Here is a 24873-nt window from a genome sequence, read left to right on the forward strand (position 1 = left end):
TGATTTACAAGCTTCCATTGGCTAAAATCCTCCGAACAGCTCTGGCGGGCCATCTTTGATCCGCCGAGGTACGTACCGGAAGCTCTCCCGGGGCCGTTGCCGGCGACCCTCCATCATGCCGACAGCTAAAATTTCAGTCCAAAGACTCCAGAACCTTCGCGATAATAAAGCCACTTCCACCTCGCCAGCACCCATATCCACCGCTACAACTTCCGCCCATTGTCTTTGAATTGTTTTCTCTCCCACACCAATCTCACCAAAAACTTCACAATGTTCCGCCAGGCTCTCTCTACTTCCTCCCGCGCCCTGCGTGCCGCCCCCAGAGCTGCTGCTACCCGATCCTTCGTGCAGTCGCAATTCCAGTCCGCCCCCGCATTCACCCTACGAGCTGCCCAGCCCACTGTGGCACGATGGTACAGCGATGCGAAGGAGTCCGAGACTGCGAAGCCCGCTGAGGAGGCCAAGGAGGCTAAGGATGCCAAGGAGGCCAGCACCGAGCCCGATGCTGTCGCCGAGCTGAAGAAGGCTCTCGAGACCAAGGATGCTGAGGCCCGAGACTGGAAGGTTTGTTGCACTCGAAATGCCAATTGAGTGCCATGCACTGACTTTGATTGTACAGGACAAGTGCCTCCGCACCGTCGCAGACTTCCGCAACCTCCAGGAGCGCACCCAGCGCGAGGTCAAGACCGCCCGCGACTTCGCCATCCAGAAATTCGCGAAGGACCTCGTCGACAGCGTCGATAACCTTGACCGTGCCCTGAACATGGTCCCCCAGGAGAAGCTGAACGCCGAGGACCGCCCCGAGCACCTCCAGGATCTCGCCAACTTGTACGAGGGCCTCAAGATGACCGAGGACATCCTCATGAGCACCCTCAAGAAACACGGCCTCGAGCGACTGAGCCCCGAGGGCGAAAAGTTCAACCCCAACGAGCAGGAGGCCACCTTCATGGCCCCCCAGGCCGACAAGGAGGAGAACACCGTCTTCTTCGTTCAGCAGAAGGGCTTCAAGCTCAATGGCCGGGTGCTGCGCGCCGCCAAGGTCGGTGTTGTTAAGAACACCTAAGCGCATGTCGCCAAGTCATGAATCACGTGTAATACTATGGGATACCGGTTGGCGTTGGCTTAAAGGGTATAATGCTCCTCTCATGATGGTCTTTTTTAGTTGCATGGCGGGTACAATTACCTTGGACACGAAAAGTTTGAGTGTGGGAACCTTGTACAGAATACATGTATAACATACAAAGTTGGAGCGGACGGGAAGCCGCTCCTAATATATGGCCCTAAAAGCCTTGTGTATAATTTTTCATCTTTGTTTGACCGTCTTGGCTCATTCTACTCCTCACTCATCACAGCATCGGAAGCAATATGCTTAGCCGCCGACCCTTCAGGCACACTGCACTCGGTGATGCTGAAGCAGTCGCATGCCCAAACCTGTGCTGTCTGGATGAGTCTTTACCGTACAACTTTGTAACTCAAACACAGCTTGCTTTGTATGTTAGCTGGACAAGAGGCATTCTCGGCCAACCTCGGCTCAGCGTCATCAAGCACCCCTCACTTGCCCCGCATTAAAAGAAGCAGTCCTCAGCATCATCGACCAAAACTCCATGGCTCTCAAGCAAGCGCTGCAGGACTCTCTCGATCTCATCAGCCTCAGAAACCCCGTCTACGCCGACCTTTTGCGCCTCTTCCTTCATCTTCGACTCCAGCTCCCTTTCCTTTGTCAGAAGGCTGGCAAGCTGGAGCGCCATCTCCCACGTCTCCTCATGCTTCGCCTCTCCCTTTTCCTTGAGTTCCCGCAAGTGCTGGGAGACGTGTCTGTAGATCTCCTCGCGTCGATAGTTTTGTTTTCGGGCTTTCATCTCGAGAATTGCATTGACGGAAGCAGAGACGCGCTCGAGTTGAGCTGAACGGATGCCAATGCGCTTCTCTGTAGCTGCGATATTCTCAACAGCGTTCTTCTCGGCCTGGAGGCATTTGTCGAGGACGTCGTATCGTTGGCGAATCGCGGCGGGGGCTTCTTCGGGAGAGATGCCGTTGACTATACGGGCATCCTCAGCTGCGAGAGCAGCAAGAATCTCAGACTCGGTCGTGTTAGTTTCGAGCGCGAGACAATTTGCTCCCAAAGACTTACATCAGTGTATGGCTTCGAACCATGCGACGAGGCGGACTTCGTGTCCTCAACTGCGGCATCCCGAATCCCATTCTGAAGGGGATTATTGACTATAGTAGCACCCAGTCGACCAACCAGTTCGCGGTGCCACTCTGTAAGACGGATCGGGATAGATTTAGCTTGAAAGGGTCAGTAGTGAGGCCAACTATACACCATAGTGTGCGACAAAGTTGTCATACCTGTATATCCTGTCAAAACGTAGTCCAACGAGCTTGAAGCTGACCCCGCGCTGGAATACGATCGCGCGTCCGGTTCAATGGCACAGTTGTGCTTCGAAGCCATGAGCTCTTCAACGCGCCGGTGGTAAACCTACACAACAAGGATTAGAGTCCCTCCACGCAATTTCCTCGAGAGAAGAATACCGACATCTGGCACGCCGTGGGCGTCTGGTTTGTCCGAGTCCTATCTCTCGCATCCCTCAGCCCACAGGCGGAAAGTGCAAGGAGAAATGCGTCCGTCCAAGGGGTCTCCCTCGTCGTCAGATAGGACAAACTCCTCGGTGGCACTGTATATCCCATCCGGACCATTGAGTTGAGCAAGGCGATCTCCGTTCCCATCATCACTCCAGGTCTGAACTCCTCTCTTCATATCTGTGAGGAAATCTTGATCCAGCTCGACCGATGGCTCCTCGTGATCTGCTGGATTGAATCCGGGCGGTGGTCTAATGTGTTCGTAAGGGGGTCTCGGGATGCTGAAGACCTGCTTTTGACTCGACTCGTCTGGCAGGGGTGGGGGGTCGTAACTGAGTGGCTCCAAGTCGGCGATGATCCTGCAAGAAAAGTCGTCAGCAGCTATTCGAGGAGAATAGTCAGTGTACCAGGCCACGTACGAGTTACACGAGCCAACCCGCGCACTGCAATCTTCCGGCTTTACGAAAGTCTTTCCGCAGCGGTCCATCCAGACAAACATGTCACGACCGGCGAGTCTGTACGGTCCTCTCAAAGCAGTGTAGGCCGAGAGCATCGAGTTTGTTACTCGCCAGTTCTTCGTGTGACGAGAAGCGGTGCATTTTGGAAGCCCCGTGATTTCTCTCTCATGCTCTTGGGAGATGAGTTCGCTGGGGTTCAGGCCCCATACCCCATTTCTGATCGCATTGTCGACAAGGCTGTTTGGTGGTACGTAGTCGAAGTCTGCGAATGTGTCTCGTCGTGGCTTCGAAGTGAAGGGGAAGTAGCAGTCTTGAAACTGTTCCTCTCCCTCCTCTTCCGAGCTCTCTTGAGGAGTGTCTTCAATCTTGGCTAGGTTCTGGGAAATGTCAACGCTCGCGTTCTCCTCTTTATCCTTATTGTAGTCGCCATAGCATCTAGTCTCATCTTTCGAGTGCTCTTCATGCGAATAACCGCCTCTAATATCTAGATCTTTTCCCTCTGCCTGATCGTCGTTGAGGCAACCAACTTCTGGAGTGCATCGTTCGCGATCGTTACAGACGCCCAGCTGGACGGACTTCGCGTAGGATTTTAGGACAGTCGATTCTTCAAAGGCCCCCTCTACAGTCTTTCGTGCCACATCTCGGATCAAGATCGTCCCAGTGGGACTGATGTTTCGAGGCAGCTCGGGAACTTCGGGTGGCTCTTCGTGTGTCTTGACGACAGTTCGAATGACGATTTCCGATTTGGCGCGTCTGTGGGTGCTTGGTACCTGTTTTGGTTCGACGGGAGCGTCCCAGGAGGACCTCTTCTCTTCTTCCCGCGAAGTTGGCTTCGTCTTCGGCCCGAAGAGGCGTGATTCTGTGAGTTCTACTCGTCAGTGGTGGTAGGGAAAACACGCGAAGATGCAGTACCAGCGATCTTCGCCCAGGCTTTGGGATTCAAGCTCGGCGTAAGACGAGCTTCGGTCAGTTAGCATGGACTCTGGAGCGGCAGAGGGTCTTGTGCGTCTCCAGAACGTCTGGGTTTCATTAGGGCCGTGACTTACTTCGAAGCTCAGCCGTAGTCCACTTCATCGCGAGCGACAGCTTAGGTTTGCACCCGACTTCCGGTTCCTGATCCAAGTTGTCGCCTTCGACTTGTCAGGGTAATCTTGGATGATAGTTGAAAAGGAGGAGGAGAGGAACGCACCAGCGGAGAATTGGTCGAGTGCGTTCTCTTTTTCTTTCGACTTCGACGCCATTATACTTCGCCTTCCAAGTGCAGCAGAGAACAATAACCGTCTATTGTTGAGCTTGGAACCATTCGACAATAGAGGAAGTTGTTGCAATCGGAAACATTAGGATCAACACGATGGTTGTGTTGAGGGGGGGGTTGATTGGAGAAGCTCACAACAAGCGCGCGTTTACAAGGGGCTTGCAGCTGGCAAAACAATGTGCTCCCAAAATTCTTCGTCGCCCCCATCGTGAGCTACCACGCCGCAAAGAGCTTCACTACTAATACTAATACAAACTACTCATAGCAAACCCTCCCAGCACACATTGACTTTCCCTTAACACCTGATGCAACTCCAAAATGTTTCCTCTGCAGCTTTGCACAGCTACAGCGAGGATGTAGATAATTCCACCTGCCATCGCCACTTAGGTACCAGTCATCTACTTCTTTGCTTTCCCTTTGGTTCCTACAGCCTTTGCCTTTGCCCGCCCTTTCTTCGGCTTGTCATCGTCGTCATCACCCGCTGCAGCCGCCTTGGTAGTCTTCTTTGTTGCCTTCTTTGCCTTGGGTTGCTTAATGTACTTGTCCTTCTTCAGGTCAAGTTCTTCTTCATCAACCTCTGGGGCTTCAGCAACATCAACGTCGTCTTCTTCCTCGATCGCTTCTTCCAGATCGGGAGCTTCCTTCTTTGCCGCCTTGGGAGCTACCACATTGGTAGCCTTCATGAAAGGAATCGGATGGCTCATCGCGTTATACCTGGGATAGTTAGCCTCGTTAAATTCGCCGGAAGATTAGAGTTTTCACTTACGTTCGTGTAAAGGCAGCCTTCGTCTTCGTCTCGATCTTCACACGCTCCTCGTCCATGGGACCGACGCCAAGTTCCTGGATGGCATCGAAGTCCTCTCGGGTCAAGAAGTAGCTATCCATGAGATCAATTACCTCACCAACGGAATCATTGCCCTCATTCTGCAGTCTGTTGACCGTCTGGTCCCACAGCAAGGGCATGTACTGCTGTCGGATCTCGTTGTGATCACCTGATGACCTCAGGCGCATATGGGAGTGAATCTCGCGGATGTATCTGCCGAGCTTTCCAGTTTTGCTGTTATTGCCGAGCCAAGACGTAAAGTTAGAGCCCAGCAGCTGACCCGAGATAAAGCTGGCAGGCCGAACTGTGCTGAAGACAGCATGAGTCGGCATGAGGCTCCATTGCTGTTGAGGGCCGTGTATCATACGGTCGACCAAATCTCCGTCGCTGATGCTCTCTGCCGCGTTGTCAAATAGCTCGAGAGCCTTGAGATTATGCTCTCGCTGAGTGTATCCCTTTCCATTCAGAGCCATAGGCTTCGTTCGGAGGTAATTCTCCTGAATCATAAGATAACTGAACTCGTGATCGTTGAAGTAGAGCTCAATCTTGTCATTCAACGTGGCCTTGCTAGCAGGGGCAAACAGCCCACCACCCAGCATCTTCTGGCAGATATCCCAGGGCTTGAGAACAACGTGCTTCTCCCACGCCTTGGACATGGCCTTGCCCTGGTCAAAGCTCATGCTGCTTTGGTCGAGTTTAGCAGTCGAGATCATATTGATGATTTGGCGAATGTCTTTGTTGCTCCCTTCGATGAGCGCGTCGACCACGGCGGGAGGGAGTTTGAGACCTTCTCTGTGGCAAATAGTCATGATGCGGGATCGGACTTGTTCAACTGTTGGGCGGTTGAATCTGACGTCGAAAGCCACATGATCAAATGGCTTCATCTTGGGCAGCTTTCGCTCGTTGCAGATGAGAATCAAGGGGACCTCGGTTTTCTTGCAGAACTTTGCCAAAGCACCGACACCTCCACGATCTCCGCCAGACATACCATCAACCTCATCCATAATAAGGACAATCTTTTTCTTGGTGGAGTCCACAGACTTGCCATCACCGGCAAAGTATCCCAAAAGCGACGTATTGTTCATGACATCGCTGACGCCTGCCTCAACAAGTCTCTTGCTTCTGGTATCGCTAGCATTGCTCTCCAAGACATCATAGCCTTCTAGCTTTGCAGCTAGATGTGCAGCCGTTGTCTTTCCGATTCCGGGGGGACCAGAGATAATGATGGCGCGTTCGCCACCCATCCCATCCGCGCCACGTCGTTGGAAGTCATATTTCTTCGCTTTCGGCCAGTTCTTGAGCCACGCCTGTATTTTTTCGACTTGGCCCTTGTTACCGCAAATATGGTTGAGTTGAGTCGGTGCATATTTAGAGGTCAGCAGCTGAACATGTGCTGGGGTTGCGGGCGCTTTCGCAACTGAAGTGCCGCGAGAAGCAGCTGCTTTTCGAGCAGCCTTTTCGGCTTCCACCCTTCGAGCCTTCTCTTCAGCCTCCATCTCTGCGACCTGCTTCTTCACTTTATCCTCCTCAGCCTTCTTTTTTTCCTGAGCCTTCTGAGCTCCCTTGCCAGAACCGCCATGAGCTGGCAACTTGCGGATGAGATCAAAAAGTCCCATTTCATCAATGGTCTTGATCCCGTGAGACTTGATCTTTGCCAGTTTGCTGGGGCCAGCATCTTCCCCAAGAACCACGAAGCTGGTCTTGCTGCTGGGTTGTCCAGTGACTTTTCCGCCATATCTCTTCACAAGAGCTTGGCCCTCTTCACGACCGATTGCTTGCAAAACACCCGTGAAAACAAAGGTCAGCCCGCTTAGGCATTCCTCCGCGCCTTCTGGCAGTTCAACCGAGGTTTGGGGTTGAACTGATGCATTGCCACCGCCAGCTGCCTTCCTCCAGTCGAACTTGGCATTTGGATCCTTTGGCGGAGGCGTTGGCGGCCGTACTGTGGCAACGCTGTTAAGAATATTCTGAATCTCGGCATCTTCGGGTTCGTCGGCCTTCTTTGCTCGTGGTGCCCGGGGTTTTGTGGCAGGTTTCTTCCGAGGTGCTTCTTCTTCTTCAGATTCTTCCGAGTCATTGACTGGAGATTTCCTCTTCTTCCTAGCTGACGCAGTTGTAGAAGGTTTCACGTCATCATCTGCGGTGTCCTTGCTGCTCGAGAGGCGTCCCCGACCAGCCACGCGCTTGGGCTTGGGAAGTACGTCCTCTTCCGACTCATCCTCGGCGTAGTCGTCGTTCTTGCGCTTGCTTCGTCCCTTTATGTCTGCAGCGAAGATGTCTTCATCGTCCTCATCTCCACCATCCATGAATGCATCGGATGAGTCGTCAGCTGCAACCGGAGCGTATGAGGTTGTCGCCTTCCGTTTTGCCAGTGTCGTTCCATTTTTGGCAGGGGCAGCTTGCTTGGGTGCTGCCTGCTTTGGCGTCGCCTGCTTGCGGGGGCTCGATCGAACTGGGACCTCGGTTTTGATTTCGGTTTTCTTTGAAGCCGCAGATTTCTGGGGTTTGCTGGCAGTCGTCGAAGCGAAGTAGTCATCGGCGGAAATTGCAACGCCCTTTGGTTGGTCGTCCCTGTAGGAGATTAGAGAGAGAGCTGTAGGCACATCGTGGATGTCACTCACGTAGACTTTTTCTTGGGTGCCGGTCTGGGGGCTGATTTGGTTGCCGGCTTCTTTTGCCTGCAAAAGTTGTTAGATTCGAAGGGAGCACGGAAAGAGAGCAAACAACTTACTCTACAACTTCATCTTCATCTTCACTATCCTCAATCACCTTGCGGCCTTCTGTTGCATGTCAGCCAAGGCCTGGGAACTCAATGGACAGAAACTCACTTGTCCGCTTGCTCTTGGGGGGCTCCTCTGCCTTTTTTGGAGCAGTTTTGGGGGGCGCGGCGCCACCCTTGGGTGCAAAGAACGATCGAATGTCAGGCATTTTGATGTCGATTACTTTCAACCCAGTCTCGATGCAACACGGACGTCAGGTGCCTTATAAAGGCATTGCGTAGTGTTGCCTGGTGGGAGCGTGGTTGCGTGAAATTCCTAGGCAATGGTTGAGCAGCCTAGAATTCACGAGCCGGGTGACGTGCACGTTCGCTCCTGTCAGACGCGAAGATGACGCGAGGTCCGTGACTGCTGCTAAATTGGTCCTGTGGTGTGGGCCTGAATTTCCAGGCCGCAATGCCGGCCTGAACATCGGGAAGATTTTCTGGAGCTCCGTCGTCCGAGGTACGAGGCAGCTCCAAGTCGTCAACCCGCCGCCGTGATGAAGCCTGCCAACACATCGGCATTGCTCAATGCCTTTCAAGGCTTGAGGATATGCGCATCCTCACCCTTGCGACAATTCAGAGCCCCTGTTCAGCGACAAGCGAAGACGCTCGATGCGACCCGACGACTCCAAAATGTGCGGGCCTTCTCGACGACCTCCTCGATGCTGGGGAATTGGCTGGAGCCCAATTTGAACCGAAAGAAGAAGATGGCCAAGGGACGCCCGCGTGTGCCGACTGGAGGATCGACTAAGGGGACGACTGTAATCTGGGGCGATTTTGGTCTCCGGATGACGGACCACCACCGAAGAATCAGCGCCAAGCAATTAAAGATGGCGGAGGACACGATCAAAACTCGACTCCGTGGCCAGAAATACCGACTTTACAAGCGAAAGTGCTGCAACGTTGGTGTATACGTCAGCGGAAACGATGTGAGAATGGCTTGCTCGTATACTAGTAGAACAAGTGGCTCATAACTTGACAGATGCGTATGGGTAAGGGAAAGGGAAACTTCGATCATTGGGCGACCAGAATGGCTGTGAGCCAGATCCTTTTCGAGCTCCGAGGCCGAATTCACGAGCAAGTCGTGAGAGATGCATTCCGGTTGGCTGGTAACAAGCTGCCAGGTAAGTGCTTCGAGTCCGCTCCAATGCGGATTATCACTAAATCTTTACAGGCCAGTGGGAGTTTGTGAAGAGAGGTGATGCCCCTATGGTCGGGATCACCAAGTTGGAGGATGGGATAACGCTGGAGGACCTGAAGAGACCTCGAAGGCAGCTCGCTCCCGTCGAGTTGGTACAGGAATCCGCCCCAATCTCAGAGGCTGCGGCCGTTAGCACTCCTCCTACGTCTCCCCAGGCTTAGTAGAATGGGCGATGAGAAGTATCGACACCATGTACATTAAACGGTGCAGAGCATTTGTTGTAAACCTGTACGAATACTACTTCCAAAATGATAATCAATTCCAATGTTGATTTTCAAGGCATGCGACCGGCCATTGGACTGCGCTGCTGAAGCGCATGTCTCTTCACTTACCTTCCAGTATATGTAACATGATTTTTGTCGATTTTGTAAATAGTGCACGAGTCCTCACTCACTTGGGCACTTCCGTTGACAACTCGGGGCAGCTGGCTTAGCGCGCTGTCAGGTACGAGCCAACACCCACGTTAGTGGAAGTGGCGCACAGGCCAACGTGGAGGTGCCGGCCAGAATCACTTAACGCGACGACGCGTCTCGAGCAACCAAAAAAGCTGCGACCTTCACAATTCCTCCAGCAACACCACCACAGCTCTCACCATGGCGCTCATTGTTGACAAGCACCGACCGCGGTCGCTGGAGGCCCTGACATATCACCACCAGCTTTCGGAGCGACTTCAGTCTCTCGTACGGATCTAAATCACAACACATTGCAGAGAAATCACGGCTGACTCTGGTGCAGGCACAAAGCGGTGATTTTCCTCACCTCCTCGTTTACGGACCCTCGGGCGCTGGAAAGAAGACGCGAATAGTAGCAACACTCAAGGAGCTCTATGGACCTGGTGTGGAAAAGATCAAGATCGATGCCCGAGTATTTCAGACCACGAGCAATCGAAAACTCGAGTTCAACATCGTCGCCTCCATCTACCACCTTGAGATCACACCGTCGGACGTGGGCAACTACGACAGAGTCGTTATCCAAGACTTGCTCAAGGAAGTTGCACAAACACAACAGGTCGATCAGTCTGCAAAGCAAAAGTTCAAGGTCGTCGTCATCAATGAGGCCGACCACCTGAGTCGAGATGCCCAGGCCGCGCTGCGACGAACGATGGAAAAGTACTCACCAAACTTACGACTGATCCTCTTGGCAAATTCGACAGCCAATATTATTGCGCCGATTCGCTCCAGAACACTGTTGGTCAGGGTGGCAGCGCCGACCCACGAGGAAATCTGCGACGTGCTGGCTGTATCAGCCAAAAAGGAGGGCTGGCCGACTGTGAAGGGTCTCCACCAAAGAATAGCGGTGGAGAGTGGACGGAATCTGCGGCGAGCGTTGCTCATGTACGAGGCAGTGCATGCACAGAAGTGAGGGACTCCTGCAACCATTGACCGAGGATATAAAGAAGTGCTAACCAGGTGCAGTGAGAAAGTTACCGACAGTACGCCCATCCCCCCGGCAGATTGGGAGGCACTCATCGGACAAATTGCCAAGGAGATATTGGAGGAGCACACACCAGCCAGGATCCTACAGGTGCGGTCGAAGCTATACGACTTGTTGACGCACTGCATCCCTCCCACCACCATCCTCAAGACGTTAGCATTCAAACTGATTTCTCTCATTGATGATGGCCTAAAGGGCGAAGTAATTCAATGGGCGGCTTTTTACGAGCACCGGATCAAGACGGGAACCAAGGTCATCTTCCATCTAGAGGCGTTTGTAGCAAAGTTCATGAGGGTCCTTGAGATGTATCTAATGAGCATGGACATGTAAGAATTTCTGGTGTACGATCGGCGTTGGGGTAAGGTCTAGGTAGCAAGGTTTATGCGATTGAATGTCACAATCGTGTTACGGTGTCCAATGATCCTCCGAGGACTCTTTGCGATGACACGTCTCCTCTTGTGCGCCGTCCTGGGTCAAGAAGGAGAATCCTGCCCAAAATATGGCCTGATGATGGGGAAGGGAATCTCGGGGTTCGGATGAGGGGTGTCAATCCCTGATAATGCACCCGTATTGATGGAGGAACTCGGAGATCTAGGGGCAGAGGGGTAGAAGGCGAGTGGAGAATGGGGAAATGGGGAAATGGAGACCTGAACACTGCAAGACGGGAGAGCCGGAAGAGTCCTCATAACTGGGTATGTTACATGGATGGGAGGATGGAATGACTAGTTGGGGGGTTCATAACTCCGCCGTCGGCGTTCGAGCCATGAGGTTGGTCTAAACCTGAGGAGCGTTGCTTTCGACTGAAGGGCAGGCTACACGTTTAATGGGAGATGGTTCAGTTCACGGATGTTCTTTTGAAGTCCGAAGTTGAGGAATCTGGGGGGACGGGAAAGGACGTCATTAGCTGCCAAGTACGTATCCATCGATCACAAGCCATGATGAACGAACCAAGCAAACAGAGCAAATGCCGAGTGCGGGTGTGTGAGAGTGTGTGTCACTCGAACCCCTCATACGATCCCCTAGGCTCATTGGATTCTTTGGAGGTGGTCCAGGCTAGAGGGGTGTGTGGGTGGGATTAGAGGGGATGTCGGCGAGGGGGAAGGATCCAGATGGATGGATATCGCTGCGAGGTGACGCAGCGGGTTTTGAGGAATAGCCGCGGAAGTTGGGACTCGGATGGAGGGAGCAGAAATTTGGGTTAGAATCCAGTTCATGCGACGGCGCAGAGAGAGGAAGGTTGGCCCAGAACGAATCCGTTGCTACCGCCGTTGTGACGGTTGTGTCAGTGATGGACATCTCGGTCGAGTCCCGAAGGCGGCCAGACGGCTCTTGCACACCCTCACTTGCCACGCCTCGTGCGCTTGGTCACGTCCATCGATAGGGCACATCTAAAAGGTCTTGGATACAATCGTGGCGGAAGCACCTCCCTGTGCGCAGCTCGCGTGGCTTCGGTATGAGCTGGGCTTTCGTCCGGGCCGTTGGGGCAGGGCCCGGCCTGGCAGCAAGGATGCCGATGGAGCCTGCGAGGGCCAAGGGACGGGTTGGGGATGGGCATGGATAATGGGCGTGTGTGGTGGGAGTGCCCATTTTGGATTAGCTGTAAGAAGAGCTAGCGGCGATATGGATACGTCAAGGGGAGGGAAAATGGCTGCTTGGAGGAGAGAGTTCGCTCCAATCTCGGTGTTTGAGGGGCCCCGTTTTTGTGTGAAACTGAGGGACCAAACAACGTCGACATCAGCGGCGTTCTGTGGTGCATGGTGATGTGGCTCAGACGAAGTCATGGTGGTCAATGAACAAGAAGATTGAAATTGAGGACTCAGACCAACTGAGATTCAACACGCCAATTGAGCGGTGGGGGTCAAAGTAGAGGTTACCCAAAGATACATTGGCGTCTGCTAGATAGAAGTACCGTCTCAGCTTGGGTCTTCCCCTGGTCAGCGATGCCTCTTTAGTGGACTTTGTTGAGAAGGGCGCGGGATGGGAGGTCGGAGGAGCACGGCACAAGTGCGCCACCAGTGGGCGTAGTCAAGCAAGGGTCCGCGCATGAGCCACGAGCATCAGGGACCCGACGGCCGTGCGAATGGAAGGGAAGATTGAAAGGGGCCAATCAGAGACGACACAGTATGACCCCGAGAAATCGAATGCGGGGGTAGAGCAGATGAGGGGCACGCTGCAAATGCCATCCATCATGGGCCATGATGCTGGGCCATGATACTGGGCCATGATATTAGGCCCTACTTACAGGAGGGACCTGCCGGAGTAGGGCATTGCAGCAGCGCAGTGGTGCACGTCGCACGCCGCACCTTGCAGCCCCAGTCTTTCCCACGTCCCGCCCATTCATGAGTTCAGTCATGAAGCCGCAGTGCCGGTCGCGAGCCAGGGTTATCAGGCGCCTCAAGCAGCCTCGAACACGCCTCGTCCAGCCGTTCTTAACAAGGAGGCCCCGCTGTCGGCGGTCTGGGTCGACGGAGGAAAGCCACTGCCTGCCTGGATGTGACAGTCCCTCCGTATCCGGCCCATCTCACTGACAACCTCCATCGCAGGGTCCCACCATTACCATATCTATCACCTAACTAGGAAACTCCCACTCGACATCCCAGTTAGGAAATGTTGGCAACCCACCCTCGAGTCGAGCTGTACATCCCACCTGGCTACCTACTCGTCACTTTATACCTCTCATGGCCTCTTTAGTCAACCAGGATCACATGCAGCTTCGTCTGTCCTACTGCGACATCGGCTCTCACTTACGGATCATTCGTGTGCGAAAGAATGACATGCAAATATTTTCCTTCTTCGTGGGGGCACAAGGCCCATTCACAGAGCCGAGACGGACAGGGAGCCTGAAGACTGGAGCCAGGTACGAACCTGGGTCTAAAAAGTACCGCATTCAAACCCCAGTATTATTGCATCAATAAGCCACTGTGGGCGTGCCGAGAATAGGCCAGCCAGAAGTACATTTAGGGTGCACCTTTGAGGGGGAATAAATCTTGGAGGGGTACATACAGACCGCAGCAGTAGATAAGATTGTGGCCATGATGATGTCGTTCGGTAAGCGCAAGGCGGACCGATAGCCGTGTTTCGAGACCGAACCATAATACCCGTCTGGCCGGAGAGTTTCACCCAGGGAATTCAGACTGCAGATGCTTCTACTATGTAGGTTGCCCGGATGTTATCCGTGGGACGGGACGAACCCAGTAACAGAGTGCGGCTCCGTCAGCATCCCAAATGTCGCCTTCATGGGTGGGCTTGGCTGCGTATGACACGGACCGTGTCCCGACTCCACAGCCGAAGGAGTACAACACTCATGGGATGTGTTGGTAACTCTGTATGTAGACAAATGGAATCACAGGGGACAAAGGGCAGGCATCAGCACGTGATGGGTGGGAGGGAAGGAAGCAAATCAGCGCCCAGGTAATCAACTGTGGCACAGACGGTGAGTCTAACAGACAAAGCAAGGCTCGTCATGAGCCGGATGGGCATGGGCCGGGTCATGGGTGTCGAAAAACGACATCCAACCGGAAGGGGAATCACAAGCAACCCAGCGGGAGCCTGGAGCCATCCGTCCATTGCTGGGCCTCGGACGTAGGGGTACGAGCAACTCTACCAGCAGAGAAGGGCCTAGGCATGGTCCATAGGAGCGGCATGGAGATATGGGCTGCCGGCAATGGCAAATAGTGCATTCGGCGTGCAGCCAGCCTTGCCGCCAGCGTTGTTTGCCCCTGGAGACGCCCTGGAGGGCCGGATCCGAGCCCTGTCTTGTAGGCGGGCGACTGCTCGGGATCTGGCTTCGGGGGAAAGGATCATAGCCGTCCAGAGCCGCCAGCTCTGGGAATGCCCCCCCGGTTCGCCGGGGGCCGGTGGCCGGTGGTGCAGGTACTGCCCACTACGTACAGCCATCTTTACCGGACGTACCTGCCAATGGCGATGTACCCAATTTTACCATAAAGAATCACGGGCCCCCAGCTCCCCGCAGACTGACTGGCTCATCAAACTTGTGTCCTTCGTCCCAATCTCTTCTTACTTACTCTTCCTTTCCCTCCTACGACTTCTCCTCCTCCTTTGTCCTCATACTCTCTACTCGATCCCCTTTTCCCCTCTGTGCCAGCCCAATCCCGAACGGCGCAACCACCCGCGGCCCCTCCCGACGAGCATAACCGACAGCTGTGTGATTACTGCCCTTAAGAAGAGCAGTCCCAGCACCAGCTCCACGGCTACGCTACCCCGCATCGACGTCGCAGCCGCATCGCATCCGCAGTCGCATCTCAACGAAAAAAAAAATCATTTCGTTCCCCCAACGACAATGATCGAAGTCGAGCAGCGCCAGGTCCCTGTGGCCACCGAGCCTGCTCCTGCCCCAGTAGCTATGGAGGCGGTCCCCATTGCCGCCCCTGTAGCCACTGAGCTCGTGGTCGAAAAGCCCGTGGTCGCAGAGAAGGTTGTTGCTGAGCCCGTAATCAATGAGCCGGTGCCCGTCTCTGCGCCTGTGGCCACTGAGCCTGTGGCCGCCCCGATCCCTGAGCAGATCGAGGCAGCTGTGGCTCCTGTTGCAGCGGCGCCGGTGCCCAAGGTCCCGGTTGTCGCTGAGGCCCACCTCGTCGACACTTTTCGTAGGTCCCCTATTGCCGGTCCGGTTGCCTATTGGATTATAACGCTAACGCACCATAGACCCCCCGGAGAAGATGCTTGCCAGTATGAACCCCCCCCCCTATTCCTTCCACGCGATTGAAATTGCTATCGTCATTCCTTCCGTCCTGTGTTGGTTTCGTTTTGCTATCTTCTGTTGGACTCTTCTGATGCTAACCTCGCTACCCGGCAGAGCACCCCAGCAAGCCCCACTTGGCTAGTGAGTACGCCCCGGATCCACCTGAAGCCTCAACATGAGTTAGCTGACCCACCCCAGACCTCGAGGAGTACCAACGTCTCTACCAAGAGTCCATCACACAACCCCACAAGTTCTGGTCTGAGCGTGCTCGCGAACTTGTGTCGTGGGATCGAGACTTCGAGACTACTCGCCACGGCTCTCTTGAACATGGCGACGTCTCGTGGTTCAACGAGGGTCGCCTGAACGCTTCCTACAACTGTGTTGACCGTCACGCCTTCGCCGACCCCGATCGTGTTGCCATCATCTACGAGGCCGACGATCCCGCCGAAGGCCGTAATGTCACCTACGGCGAGCTTCTCCGTGAGGTCTCCAGGACTGCTTGGGTCCTTAAGCAGATGGGTGTCCGCAAGGGCGACACCGTCGCTATCTACCTCCCTATGATCCCCGAGGCAATCATCGCCCTCATGGCCTGTGTCCGTATCGGTGCTGTTCACTCCGTCATCTTCGCCGGCTTCTCTTCCGACTCTTTGCGTGACCGTGTCGTCGATGCCAACTCCAAGGTCGTCATCACCACCGATGAAGGCAAGCGAGGTGGCAAATTGATTGGCACCAAGAAGATTGTCGACGATGCCCTCAAGCAGTGCCCCGAGGTCTCACACGTTCTTGTCTACAAGCGTACTGGCTCTGAGATCCCATGGACATCCGGTCGCGACTACTGGTGGCATGAGGAGGTCGAGAAGTGGCCCAGCTACTTCCCCCCGGAGTCCGTGGCCGCCGAGGACCCCCTATTCCTGCTCTACACCTCCGGTTCCACCGGCAAGCCCAAAGGTGTTTTGCACACCACCGCCGGTTACCTTCTAGGCGCCGCCATGACTGGCAAGTATGTCTTCGACATCCACCCCGGTGACCGATACTTCTGCGGTGGTGATGTCGGTTGGATTACAGGTCACACCTATGTCGTATACGCCCCTCTGATGCTTGGTGTCACCACCGTCGTCTTCGAGGGCACTCCTGCCTACCCCAACTTCTCTCGGTACTGGGATATCATTGAGAAGCACAAGGTCACCCAGTTCTATGTTGCCCCCACTGCCCTTCGATTGTTGAAGCGTGCTGGTGACGAGCACGTGCGCGGCGAGATGAAGCACCTCCGAGTGCTTGGTTCCGTCGGTGAACCCATTGCTGCCGAGATCTGGAAATGGTACTTCGAGGTTATTGGCAAGGAAGAGTGTCATGTCGTCGATGTGAGTTTTCCTAGAGGAAAAGTATGATTAGCCCAAGCCATTACTAACTGCCTGCAGACCTACTGGCAAACTGAGTCAGGCTCTCACGTCATCTGCCCCTTGGCAGGTGTCACTCCCACCAAGCCCGGAAGTGCCTCGCTACCATTCTTCGGCATTGAGCCCGCAATCATCGACCCCGTCTCAGGAGAGGAGATTCACGGAAACGATGTCGAAGGTGTGTTGGCCTTCAAGCAGTCCTGGCCCAGCATGGCTCGCACCGTCTGGGGCGCCCACAAGCGATATATGGAGACCTACATGGATGTTTACAAGGGTTACTACGTAAGTGAGCCCTTGTCAAGGAACTATGGATGCGAGATATGCTAACAGAAAGCTATAGTTCACTGGAGACGGTGCTGCTCGTGACCACGAGGGTTTCTACTGGATCCGAGGACGTGTCGATGATGTCGTCAACGTCAGTGGCCACCGTCTCTCGACTGCTGAGATTGAGGCCGCCCTCATTGAGCACCACGCGGTGGCCGAAGCCGCTGTGGTCGGTGTGGCCGATGAACTCACCGGACAGGCCGTCAACGCCTTCGTTGCGCTTAAGGAGACTATTGAATCAACTGAGGCCCTGCGAAAGGAGCTCATTGTGCAGGTGCGCAAGAGCATCGGCCCGTTCGCGGCTCCCAAGGCGGTGTACATTGTGCCGGACATGCCCAAGACCCGAAGTGGCAAGATCATGCGACGTGTATTGCGCAAGATCTTGGCAGGAGAGGAGGACCAACTAGGAGATATCACCACGGTACGTTCATCTCGCGCTTTATGGCACAGTGCCATTTTCTACTCTGACCTAAGACTAACATGAACACAGCTATCTGACCCTAGCGTTGTGGCGAAGATCATCCAAAGTGTGCATGATGCGAAGCGGAAGTAAAGGGCCGACCAGGCCAGCGATGCAATTGATCTAGTGGAGTTGATATACCAATGGATACAAGGCAAATCGGGAAAGGAAACGCAGGTCCAGAACGGACCAGGATATTATCCCGTGCGGTGTTTTGGGGTTGATGCTGGATGCTGGATGCAGCCACGAAATGATGAGGATTTTGAAGGCTTGGTTGGGAACCAACTTATGAAGGAATTTTAACTGCATTGCGTGTTTATATATACAGATATTATTTGGGATCACTAAAAGGCTCTCAACGAGCAATCATCTATATTAAACTGGAAACTCTGCTGGCGACGGTGATGTGAGACCTTTTCTTACCCTAGTCACACCCCAGGCCTGATGGAAGCTGCAGGTTGTATATCATTGAGGTGTGTGGTAGGGGACGCGTGTCATGTCTCCGCCATGCAGACATAGTGGGACAGGGTCTGTGGTATTGAATTGAACAAAGCCCTTGCCATCGGAATTAAGCTTCTTTTGGCTTCGTAGAGGGTCCGGTCACGCGTCGGACTTAAAAGAGACACCATAAATCCGACGACAACTGGATTCGAGGCAAAAAGGGCCATGATGAAATATTAGTTTCACCGAGGTGGATAGTGTTAGGCGAAAGGTGTTGCCGAGAACGAGAAGTCGTCGTCATCACTGAGGCGGGGAGCGGGAGCTATCTTGAGGCGGTTGGCCAACGGGAGTAGATTGGGGAGAACAGTTTTTAGCTAAGGTAGCTCGACTTGGCTAAAGATCTACCGTGGGAATGCGTGCTGGGGGGTGGACAAGATGGATGGCTGGCCGACGAGGGCCAGAAGGCACACAGCCCCAATGGATTATGTTGGTGTGGGATACAGCTAAGCAGCATGTGGGATGGGTTTGTCAGCTTACGGCACGAGGACATGGGATGACATTAACCATTAAATGTCGGGGCGCTGGAGAACAGCATAAGAGAAGGGATAGATGAAGGGAAAGGAGGTTGGATTGTGGATTAACAAGGTGAAGGAAGAGGTATGAATATAGTCGCACAAATTCCTAAATACAGCCAGCTCCCTGTCCAGTATTAGACTATTAGCCGACGTCAGATTAAGCGGGTGCCGAGCTCCGACGTCTTCGAGACGACGCTGAAACACGTCAAATACAACCGCTTATTGCCTGTGTAACGTACAGGTTTGTAAATCAGGTCCTCGGCACGTGTTTCGATGCCAAGAGGAATCCTTTGCTCACTCGAGCGTACAGTGCTGCTGTATTGAGTAGTCGGGGCTCCCGGTTAAGTTAGCCGTCTTGTCAAAGGTATCAAATGTATCCGAGGCAAGGGTCTAGAATCGGCGCCGTAAAGTGTGGATCTGTTGGTCCTGGCATGGCGCTATGATACGAGAAAGCAAGGAGAGCCAGTGAGGGAGTGAGTTGGACCAGCACACATGCATAACGGGGTAAGCCGCCTGCCAACAAGAAGGCCGGAAGAGTCGGCGCGCCGGCAGTGGGAGGCCTGCGACGGATAATTTCTCAGCAACAACAAGGAAGCAAGTGGCATCGGTGTGAGGACGTCTACGTAGGATTATCGATGAGCCTCAACCGGGTAACTTAGTTCACGGGCATAGGGCAATCTAGATTACACAACTACGCATGTAAATGCGATGAAACATGAAGTGCGGGGGTGGTGCTATCGCCAGTCATGTGGAATCTTGATGAGACTCGACGCCAGGGCGAAGTGAGCATAGCATTAATTGAGTAATCGAGTCTGCGTCGAAAGAGAGACGAAGCTGAGGGTGTCTTGGGTGTGTAGAGATGGTTTGCCAAGTGGGTAGCGAGTGGGTTGGTTGCCCGGGGAAGAAAAGGCTGGAAGCGTGGCTATGCATGTACTCTGCTGACGGCGGATGATGCGCTCTAGTGGGTTGCAGTGGGTTGTCACTGGGCCGCCAGTGGACTTCCAAGGCTCAGCGAAGCCCTGGGCGATGGGCTGGGCGTGCAGTGGCTGCGAAATACCGCGCGGCCTTGAACGGGATTCGCCATGTTCTAGCGTTCCGTGGGATGCAGGACGGCTGCGATGGGCGGCGTGGTAATACAGTACCTTGTGTACATGCTGTTGCGTGCATTGTCTGGCGGGCGTCCATGTAAATGCTAAACAACCCGTCCACACGGGGCGGGGGGCGGCCTGGGCGGGACCCGTTCCGTACTCCATCCTCCAACCGTCGCCGCCACACACGTTCACTCCCTCTGTTCTCACGTTCGCTCTCTCACCACTTTGCCTTTTGTTGTTCTTGTCGGAGTGTGTGTGTGTGTGTACCGTGCTGCCATCATCCTTGGCACAGGCACAAATACGCTTCTTCCGCTCCGACTCCGCCTCTCCGTTTAGCGTCTTGCACCTTGCAACCTCGACTTTTGCTGTTCCGAATCCCAACTCTATTTGTACAGCCAGCCCGCCCGTTTCCAATCGCTCTCGAATCGACTCTACTCGCACTCTCGCCTTTTGCCCGTGCTCAGTTGTTCTGCATTGCCAGAATCGCAATCCGTCTCCAATAAATATCCGACCTGCATGCAATAGCCTTTTCCTGGTGCAGGTATCCCGTCCCGAGGGACCTCGTTGGTCCAACAAGCCATGGTTTCGTTCCGGGCCTTTGCGACCGCCTTTGCCGGCGTCGCTCTCCTGGTTCAGTCGTCTATAGGTATGTTGAATCGTCTCGTCAACCAGTATCGTCAATCGCTCGGTCCTGCTAACCTGTCCGCATTTTAGGGCACTCAATAAAACGAAATCCCGTTGGCTACGCTACCCTCGTTGACGATGCCGTCATCAAGGCCCCCTCACATCGCGTCCACGCATACTCCCATTTCGATCTCACATTTACTCTTCATAGAGGCCAAGAACAGATCCGCCTCAAGCTCGAGCCCAACCATGACCTCCTCCACGAGAGCTTCGCCGTCACCTACCTCGATGCCGAAGGCAAGGTCCGCGCCGTCCAACCAGTTGAGAGGAGCGAGCACAAAGTGTTCAAGGGGGATGCCTTTGTGCGCCGTGCCGGACACGAGGGCTGGGCTCATGCTGGCTGGGCGAGAATAACGATTCATCGCGATGGCAAGGACCCCGTGTTCGAAGGCAGCTTCCGTATCGACCGCGACAACCATCATATCCAGACTGGCACCCACTTCCAGCGCCTCCGGCACGAGGATGACCCCCTCTTGAACTTTCCGGGTAATGTGGAGGACTCTATGGTCGTCTGGCGCGATTCAGATATCCTTTCGTTTGAAGATCACACCGACTTGAAGCGAGGCATCTATGGACACTCATCTTGCAACTCCGACAGCCTTGACTTCAACACCAAATTCCATGAACAGAATCTCCATCGTGGACGCTCACTCAGCTCCATGAACCCGCGCGCCCTCTTTGGTCGCCAGTCAATTGACGGCGGATCCACCGGCAACAACGGCGCCGGTACCGACTTAGAGGCAACCATCGGCTCCGTCGACGGCTGTCCCACCACCCGGAAGGTCGCCCTTGTGGGTATCGCTACTGATTGTACATATACTGCCGATTTCAACTCGACCGAGACTCTTAGGAGGAATGTCATTAGTCAAGTCAACACCGCTTCTCAGGTTTACGAGAGCACCTTCAACATCTCGCTGGGCATTCAGAACCTCACCATCAGCGACGAGTCGTGCCCCGGCACGCCCCCCGCGTCCGCTCCGTGGAACCGGGCTTGCTCCAGCAGTGTCACTTTGGCCGATCGTCTGAGCCTCTTCTCCGCTTGGCGTGGTAATTTCGAGGACACCAACGCATACTGGACCCTCCTCACCACTTGCAACACCGACGCCGCTGTGGGTCTTGCGTGGCTGGGCCAGCTGTGCCGAAACGGTTCTTCCGCTACCGGCAGTTCAGGCGGCAACGAGACTGTCGCGTCAGCCAATGTCGTTGTGAGGACGTCGGCGGAGTGGCAGGTCTTCGCGCATGAGTCTGGTCACACCTTTGGTGCTGTGCACGATTGCACTTCTAGTACTTGCCCAGTCTCATCTGGAACACAGGATTGCTGCCCATTAAGCACGAGCTCCTGTGATGCCGGTGGCAGGTTCATCATGAACCCATCCACTGGTAGCGGCATTACCGATTTCTCGGCTTGCACAATTGGCAACATCTGCTCCGGCTTGAAGGGCAATGTCGAGTCGTCGTGCTTGACTAACAACAGGGACGTCGAGACCATCACAGGCAGCCAGTGCGGCAACGGCATCGTAGAGAGTGGCGAGGACTGCGACTGCGGCGGAACATCGGGATGCGGCGACAACAGTTGTTGCGACGCAACTACCTGCAAGTTCAAATCCAACGCCCAGTGCGATCCCACAAACGAGGATTGCTGCACGGATTCGTGTCAATTCGCCTCCAACGGCACCGTCTGCCGTGAGAGCTCGGGGCAATGCGATCCTCAGGAGACCTGCTCAGGTACTACGGCATCATGCCCGGCGGACTCGCACATGAATGACGGGGAATCTTGCGGCACCGGACTCTCATGCGCGTCTGGACAGTGCACGTCACGAGACTTGCAGTGCAGAAACATGTTTGGCAACTCTACCAGCTCGTCCACAGAAGCCTGTGGCAGCTCCGGCTGTCTCATGACTTGCTCGGCACCCGAGTACGGTTATGGCACATGTGTCGAACTCAACCAGAACTTCCTCGACGGCACTTCTTGCGGTGGCGGCGGCCGCTGCTCCAACGGTGATTGCAGAGGCGGCTCAACGAGCCAAGAGATTCTCGACTGGTTCAAACGCAACAAGAACATTGCCATCCCCGTCGGCTCTGTCATTGGCGGCCTGATCCTCCTCGCCCTGCTGAGCTGCCTCATCAGCTGCATCCGGCGGCGTAGTGGCAGGCGAAGAGCGCCGAAGCCCACCGAGATGGCCAACTGGCCAGCCGCCCGCGGTGGCAACGGTATCCCTCCGCCCAGCGGGCCGCCGCCGAACTACGACTACGCTCCCCTGAACCACCAGATGCAGCGCGGTCGAAGCATGAGATATGCATAAGTTTCATTATATTATAGTGGGCGTTTTTTCAAGGCATTGCACGGCGTTATTTGAGGCATTCTGTTTGTGGGATGTACATAGTTGTTCTTCATGTCTTGTCTCTGGGCCAGTCTGGGGTAGATACAGTGGGTTCCTGTTTTCACAGCATATACCGCAAGCATGCGCATGAGCATATCACGAACTTGGTAGCACGGCATGGCATGCCAACCGGGAGATGGGAACTTTTCCTTTTGGATATTGCGTTGGCTCGTTCAACTCATGATGGGCCACGCGGGTTTTGGACATAGGTATAGATAGGATAAACAGGCCAGACGGGGTCAGAGAACCCCGAGCAGCCCCAATATTCATGTCATTACTCGATGATTTTATTTCCAAAATGAACCCAAACCCCGAAAGGGATGTAAGTGTATGTTATGCAAGCACCCATTTTCATGCATCATCATCATAAACGTGTCGTAGGCTATGTTGAAAGAGTCCCACAGATTTGGGATCCAGGTGCCGTATTGCCCATTTGATCCCTTGAGTCACGCACCCGCCGCCTCGTCTCTTGAAAGCGTCGGAGCTGCTAATAAATTATCGCCCACCGCGATCGTTTACCCGTCGGTTCTTGTTCCTCCCGGCACCAGCAGATTTGCCGCGACCGCCGCGGCGCTTCTGTTCAATGCCACACAGCTGACGCATGAAGCGCTGACGCTGACCGGAGATGCTCTGCGCGTCAGACAATGTAAGCCAATTGAGGAATAATCAATAGACGGGAGGGAGGAAAGGCTTACATCGTCGTTGGCTTGGGCGTGGGCCATGAGAGTTTCTGGGTGGTCGAGGACGGATACGGCTTCGCCTTTGCGTTCGCGATCTGCGAAGGACTCGATGATGGGACTAGGCAAAGGCAATCAGACAAACAGCTCTTGATGCGGTTATGTCGACTTCCGCATTGTCCACGTTCTGTGGTACCTAGAATGAAACAAGAAGAAGAAAGGGCATAAGAGAGGGTACATACGCGCCAAGGCCGAGGGTGATGGGATCATCGTCGCTCGAGTCGCTCTCTTCGCTGGTCTCGACCTTTAAGTAAGGGTCCTTGCCGCGAGCTTGGCGATCGCGCATCTCCGGTGTAAAGGCCGCGGGCGATTTATTCTGCGAATTCTGCGTGGCCATGGCTGCCTGCGTGTCTTGCACTCTCCCGGATTGTCTCAGCGTGGTGCTGTTGACGGCGTCCACCCTCTCTCAGATTGGCCGTGGGTCCCTCGTAGGCGCGCTGCTCCTCGGCACCTCAGTCTCTATGTGTGCTGTTGTCCCTTCCCCGAGAACTCGTCCAGTGCAGCTGCCGTGGGACTTTGCACGGGCGAGTAGAGGTCTCGTGGCAAAGGCGCTGTGCTTGGTGGTGGAAGAAGACAGGTCAAGGTTGTACTCCCGGTAGTGCTGGAGATGCAAGGTGGGGGTCTGACTTGGTCCTCCGGTCGGACGTTGCGACTGCACGGGCCGCTAATCAAGGTTTAAACGGGAGGGCGGATATCGGATATAGGGCGGGGGAATAAGAGTGACTACGGTGTATCTGGAGAAGAGAAGGAGGATAGAAGTGGAGGATGATAGGTAGGGAAGAAGGTCGCTGCAGAGTGGGAGGAGGAAGGAGAAGGAGGAAGGGAAAGTTATAAAGAACCAGTGCGACGGCATGGCCAAGCTTGGAAGGATCTCTCCCGTTCGTTCTTGCTTGGCCTGCATCTGCAGTGGACTCAGCTCGCTGGTGCAGGTGCAGCAGGTGCAGTAGGTGCAGATGCAGTTCAGCGAGGTGCAGCGCCGCAGTGGGGCTTTTGTGGCCGGTGTGTGCGGCGTGGGAGCGGGTGATTCGTGGGAGCGGAACGGGCCAGAACGATCTCGCTCAGTTCTCAGGTGCGATGCGATGCGCCGCGAACGCAATGTGCGGCGCTTGGCGTTCTGCGATGCGCTGCGCTGCGATTCGGCACGCATTTGGGCATGACATCAGACGGCCTTGTATGGAGCGGCTGGGGGCCAAGACAAGACACACAGAACGCCATCGGAGCCGAGATGGACGGAACTAAACAGAGCTGGACGGAACTGGGTGAGAGTGGACAAGATCGGATGAGTGAGTGTTCATGACAATAGGCCATGCACACCCAATCGCTCACAATGTGATTCATCAATAAGAGCAATGAAATATGACAAAGGACAATGCACAGGCGATGAGGGGCCGATCTGACAAAGGCCGAGTCCTCACCCCCCCTGGCAAGGCCGAGTCCATCGAGTCCGAGTCTGCAGTCAATCAATCTTGGTCCCAGCCGCGCTAGAAGCCGCCACTTGGCTTGCCTGACGCCGCTGGCTGACGCCGGATGCTGCCAGAGCTTGTCCCGCGCTGCACGAAATCCTCAACT

The 24873-nt window shown here is 54.6% G+C and overlaps 9 protein-coding genes across 9 annotated transcripts; 5 read left to right on the plus strand and 4 right to left on the minus strand.

Annotated features, from left to right (window-relative positions):
- The first annotated feature begins 125 nt into the window (after positions 1-125).
- Positions 126-1297, plus strand: BGZ61DRAFT_382976 (GrpE-domain-containing protein). Its single transcript, XM_046242678.1, has 2 exons — positions 126-564; positions 620-1297. Exons 1-2 carry the CDS (start codon positions 271-273, stop codon positions 1061-1063), a joined length of 738 nt encoding a protein of 245 aa, XP_046109944.1. The 5' UTR covers positions 126-270; the 3' UTR covers positions 1064-1297.
- A 66-nt stretch (positions 1298-1363) lies between these two features.
- BGZ61DRAFT_136039 (uncharacterized protein) lies at positions 1364-2619 on the minus strand. Its single transcript, XM_046237222.1, has 4 exons — positions 2537-2619; positions 2350-2479; positions 2132-2289; positions 1364-2081 (listed from the first exon to the last, which is right to left on the minus strand). The coding sequence occupies exons 2-4, from the start codon at positions 2450-2452 to the stop codon at positions 1566-1568; spliced, it is 777 nt and encodes a 258-aa protein (XP_046109945.1). The 5' UTR covers positions 2453-2479; positions 2537-2619; the 3' UTR covers positions 1364-1565.
- On the minus strand, positions 2573-4279 carry BGZ61DRAFT_528377 (uncharacterized protein; the record flags this gene model as incomplete). Its single annotated transcript, XM_046253244.1, has 5 exons — positions 2573-2939; positions 3000-3897; positions 3951-3998; positions 4085-4168; positions 4228-4279. The coding sequence occupies 5 exons, from the start codon at positions 4277-4279 to the stop codon at positions 2573-2575; spliced, it is 1449 nt and encodes a 482-aa protein (XP_046109946.1).
- A 412-nt stretch (positions 4280-4691) lies between these two features.
- On the minus strand, positions 4692-8044 carry BGZ61DRAFT_341826 (replication factor RFC1 C terminal domain-containing protein; the record flags this gene model as incomplete). Its single annotated transcript, XM_046239455.1, has 5 exons — positions 4692-5007; positions 5060-7687; positions 7738-7784; positions 7853-7896; positions 7945-8044. The coding sequence occupies 5 exons, from the start codon at positions 8042-8044 to the stop codon at positions 4692-4694; spliced, it is 3135 nt and encodes a 1044-aa protein (XP_046109947.1).
- A 293-nt stretch (positions 8045-8337) lies between these two features.
- BGZ61DRAFT_443807 (ribosomal protein L10e/L16) lies at positions 8338-9368 on the plus strand. The gene is made up of 3 exons (XM_046244921.1): positions 8338-8806; positions 8860-9001; positions 9052-9368. The coding sequence occupies exons 1-3, from the start codon at positions 8375-8377 to the stop codon at positions 9237-9239; spliced, it is 762 nt and encodes a 253-aa protein (XP_046109948.1). The 5' UTR covers positions 8338-8374; the 3' UTR covers positions 9240-9368.
- Positions 9369-9591: 223 nt separating this feature from the next.
- Positions 9592-11092, plus strand: BGZ61DRAFT_136070 (uncharacterized protein). Its single transcript, XM_046237223.1, has 3 exons — positions 9592-9758; positions 9814-10436; positions 10494-11092. The coding sequence occupies exons 1-3, from the start codon at positions 9672-9674 to the stop codon at positions 10840-10842; spliced, it is 1059 nt and encodes a 352-aa protein (XP_046109949.1). The 5' UTR covers positions 9592-9671; the 3' UTR covers positions 10843-11092.
- Positions 11093-14446: 3354 nt separating this feature from the next.
- On the plus strand, positions 14447-17777 carry BGZ61DRAFT_443813 (uncharacterized protein). The gene is made up of 7 exons (XM_046244922.1): positions 14447-15119; positions 15178-15201; positions 15329-15355; positions 15413-16575; positions 16633-16893; positions 16952-17356; positions 17426-17777. Exons 1-7 carry the CDS (start codon positions 14813-14815, stop codon positions 17486-17488), a joined length of 2250 nt encoding a protein of 749 aa, XP_046109950.1. The 5' UTR covers positions 14447-14812; the 3' UTR covers positions 17489-17777.
- Positions 17778-19683: 1906 nt separating this feature from the next.
- Positions 19684-22810, plus strand: BGZ61DRAFT_503569 (Metallo-peptidase family M12-domain-containing protein). Its single transcript, XM_046251771.1, has 2 exons — positions 19684-20148; positions 20217-22810. Exons 1-2 carry the CDS (start codon positions 20082-20084, stop codon positions 22487-22489), a joined length of 2340 nt encoding a protein of 779 aa, XP_046109951.1. The 5' UTR covers positions 19684-20081; the 3' UTR covers positions 22490-22810.
- A 252-nt stretch (positions 22811-23062) lies between these two features.
- On the minus strand, positions 23063-23641 carry BGZ61DRAFT_473785 (uncharacterized protein; the record flags this gene model as incomplete). The annotated part of the gene is made up of 3 exons (XM_046248499.1): positions 23063-23197; positions 23263-23365; positions 23487-23641. The coding sequence occupies 3 exons, from the start codon at positions 23639-23641 to the stop codon at positions 23063-23065; spliced, it is 393 nt and encodes a 130-aa protein (XP_046109952.1).
- Positions 23642-24873: the final 1232 nt, after the last annotated feature.

The sequence above is a fragment of the Ilyonectria robusta genome (genome assembly GCF_021365365.1).
Source record: "Ilyonectria robusta strain PMI_751 chromosome Unknown BGZ61scaffold_3, whole genome shotgun sequence".
NCBI lineage: Eukaryota > Fungi > Ascomycota > Sordariomycetes > Hypocreales > Nectriaceae > Ilyonectria > Ilyonectria robusta.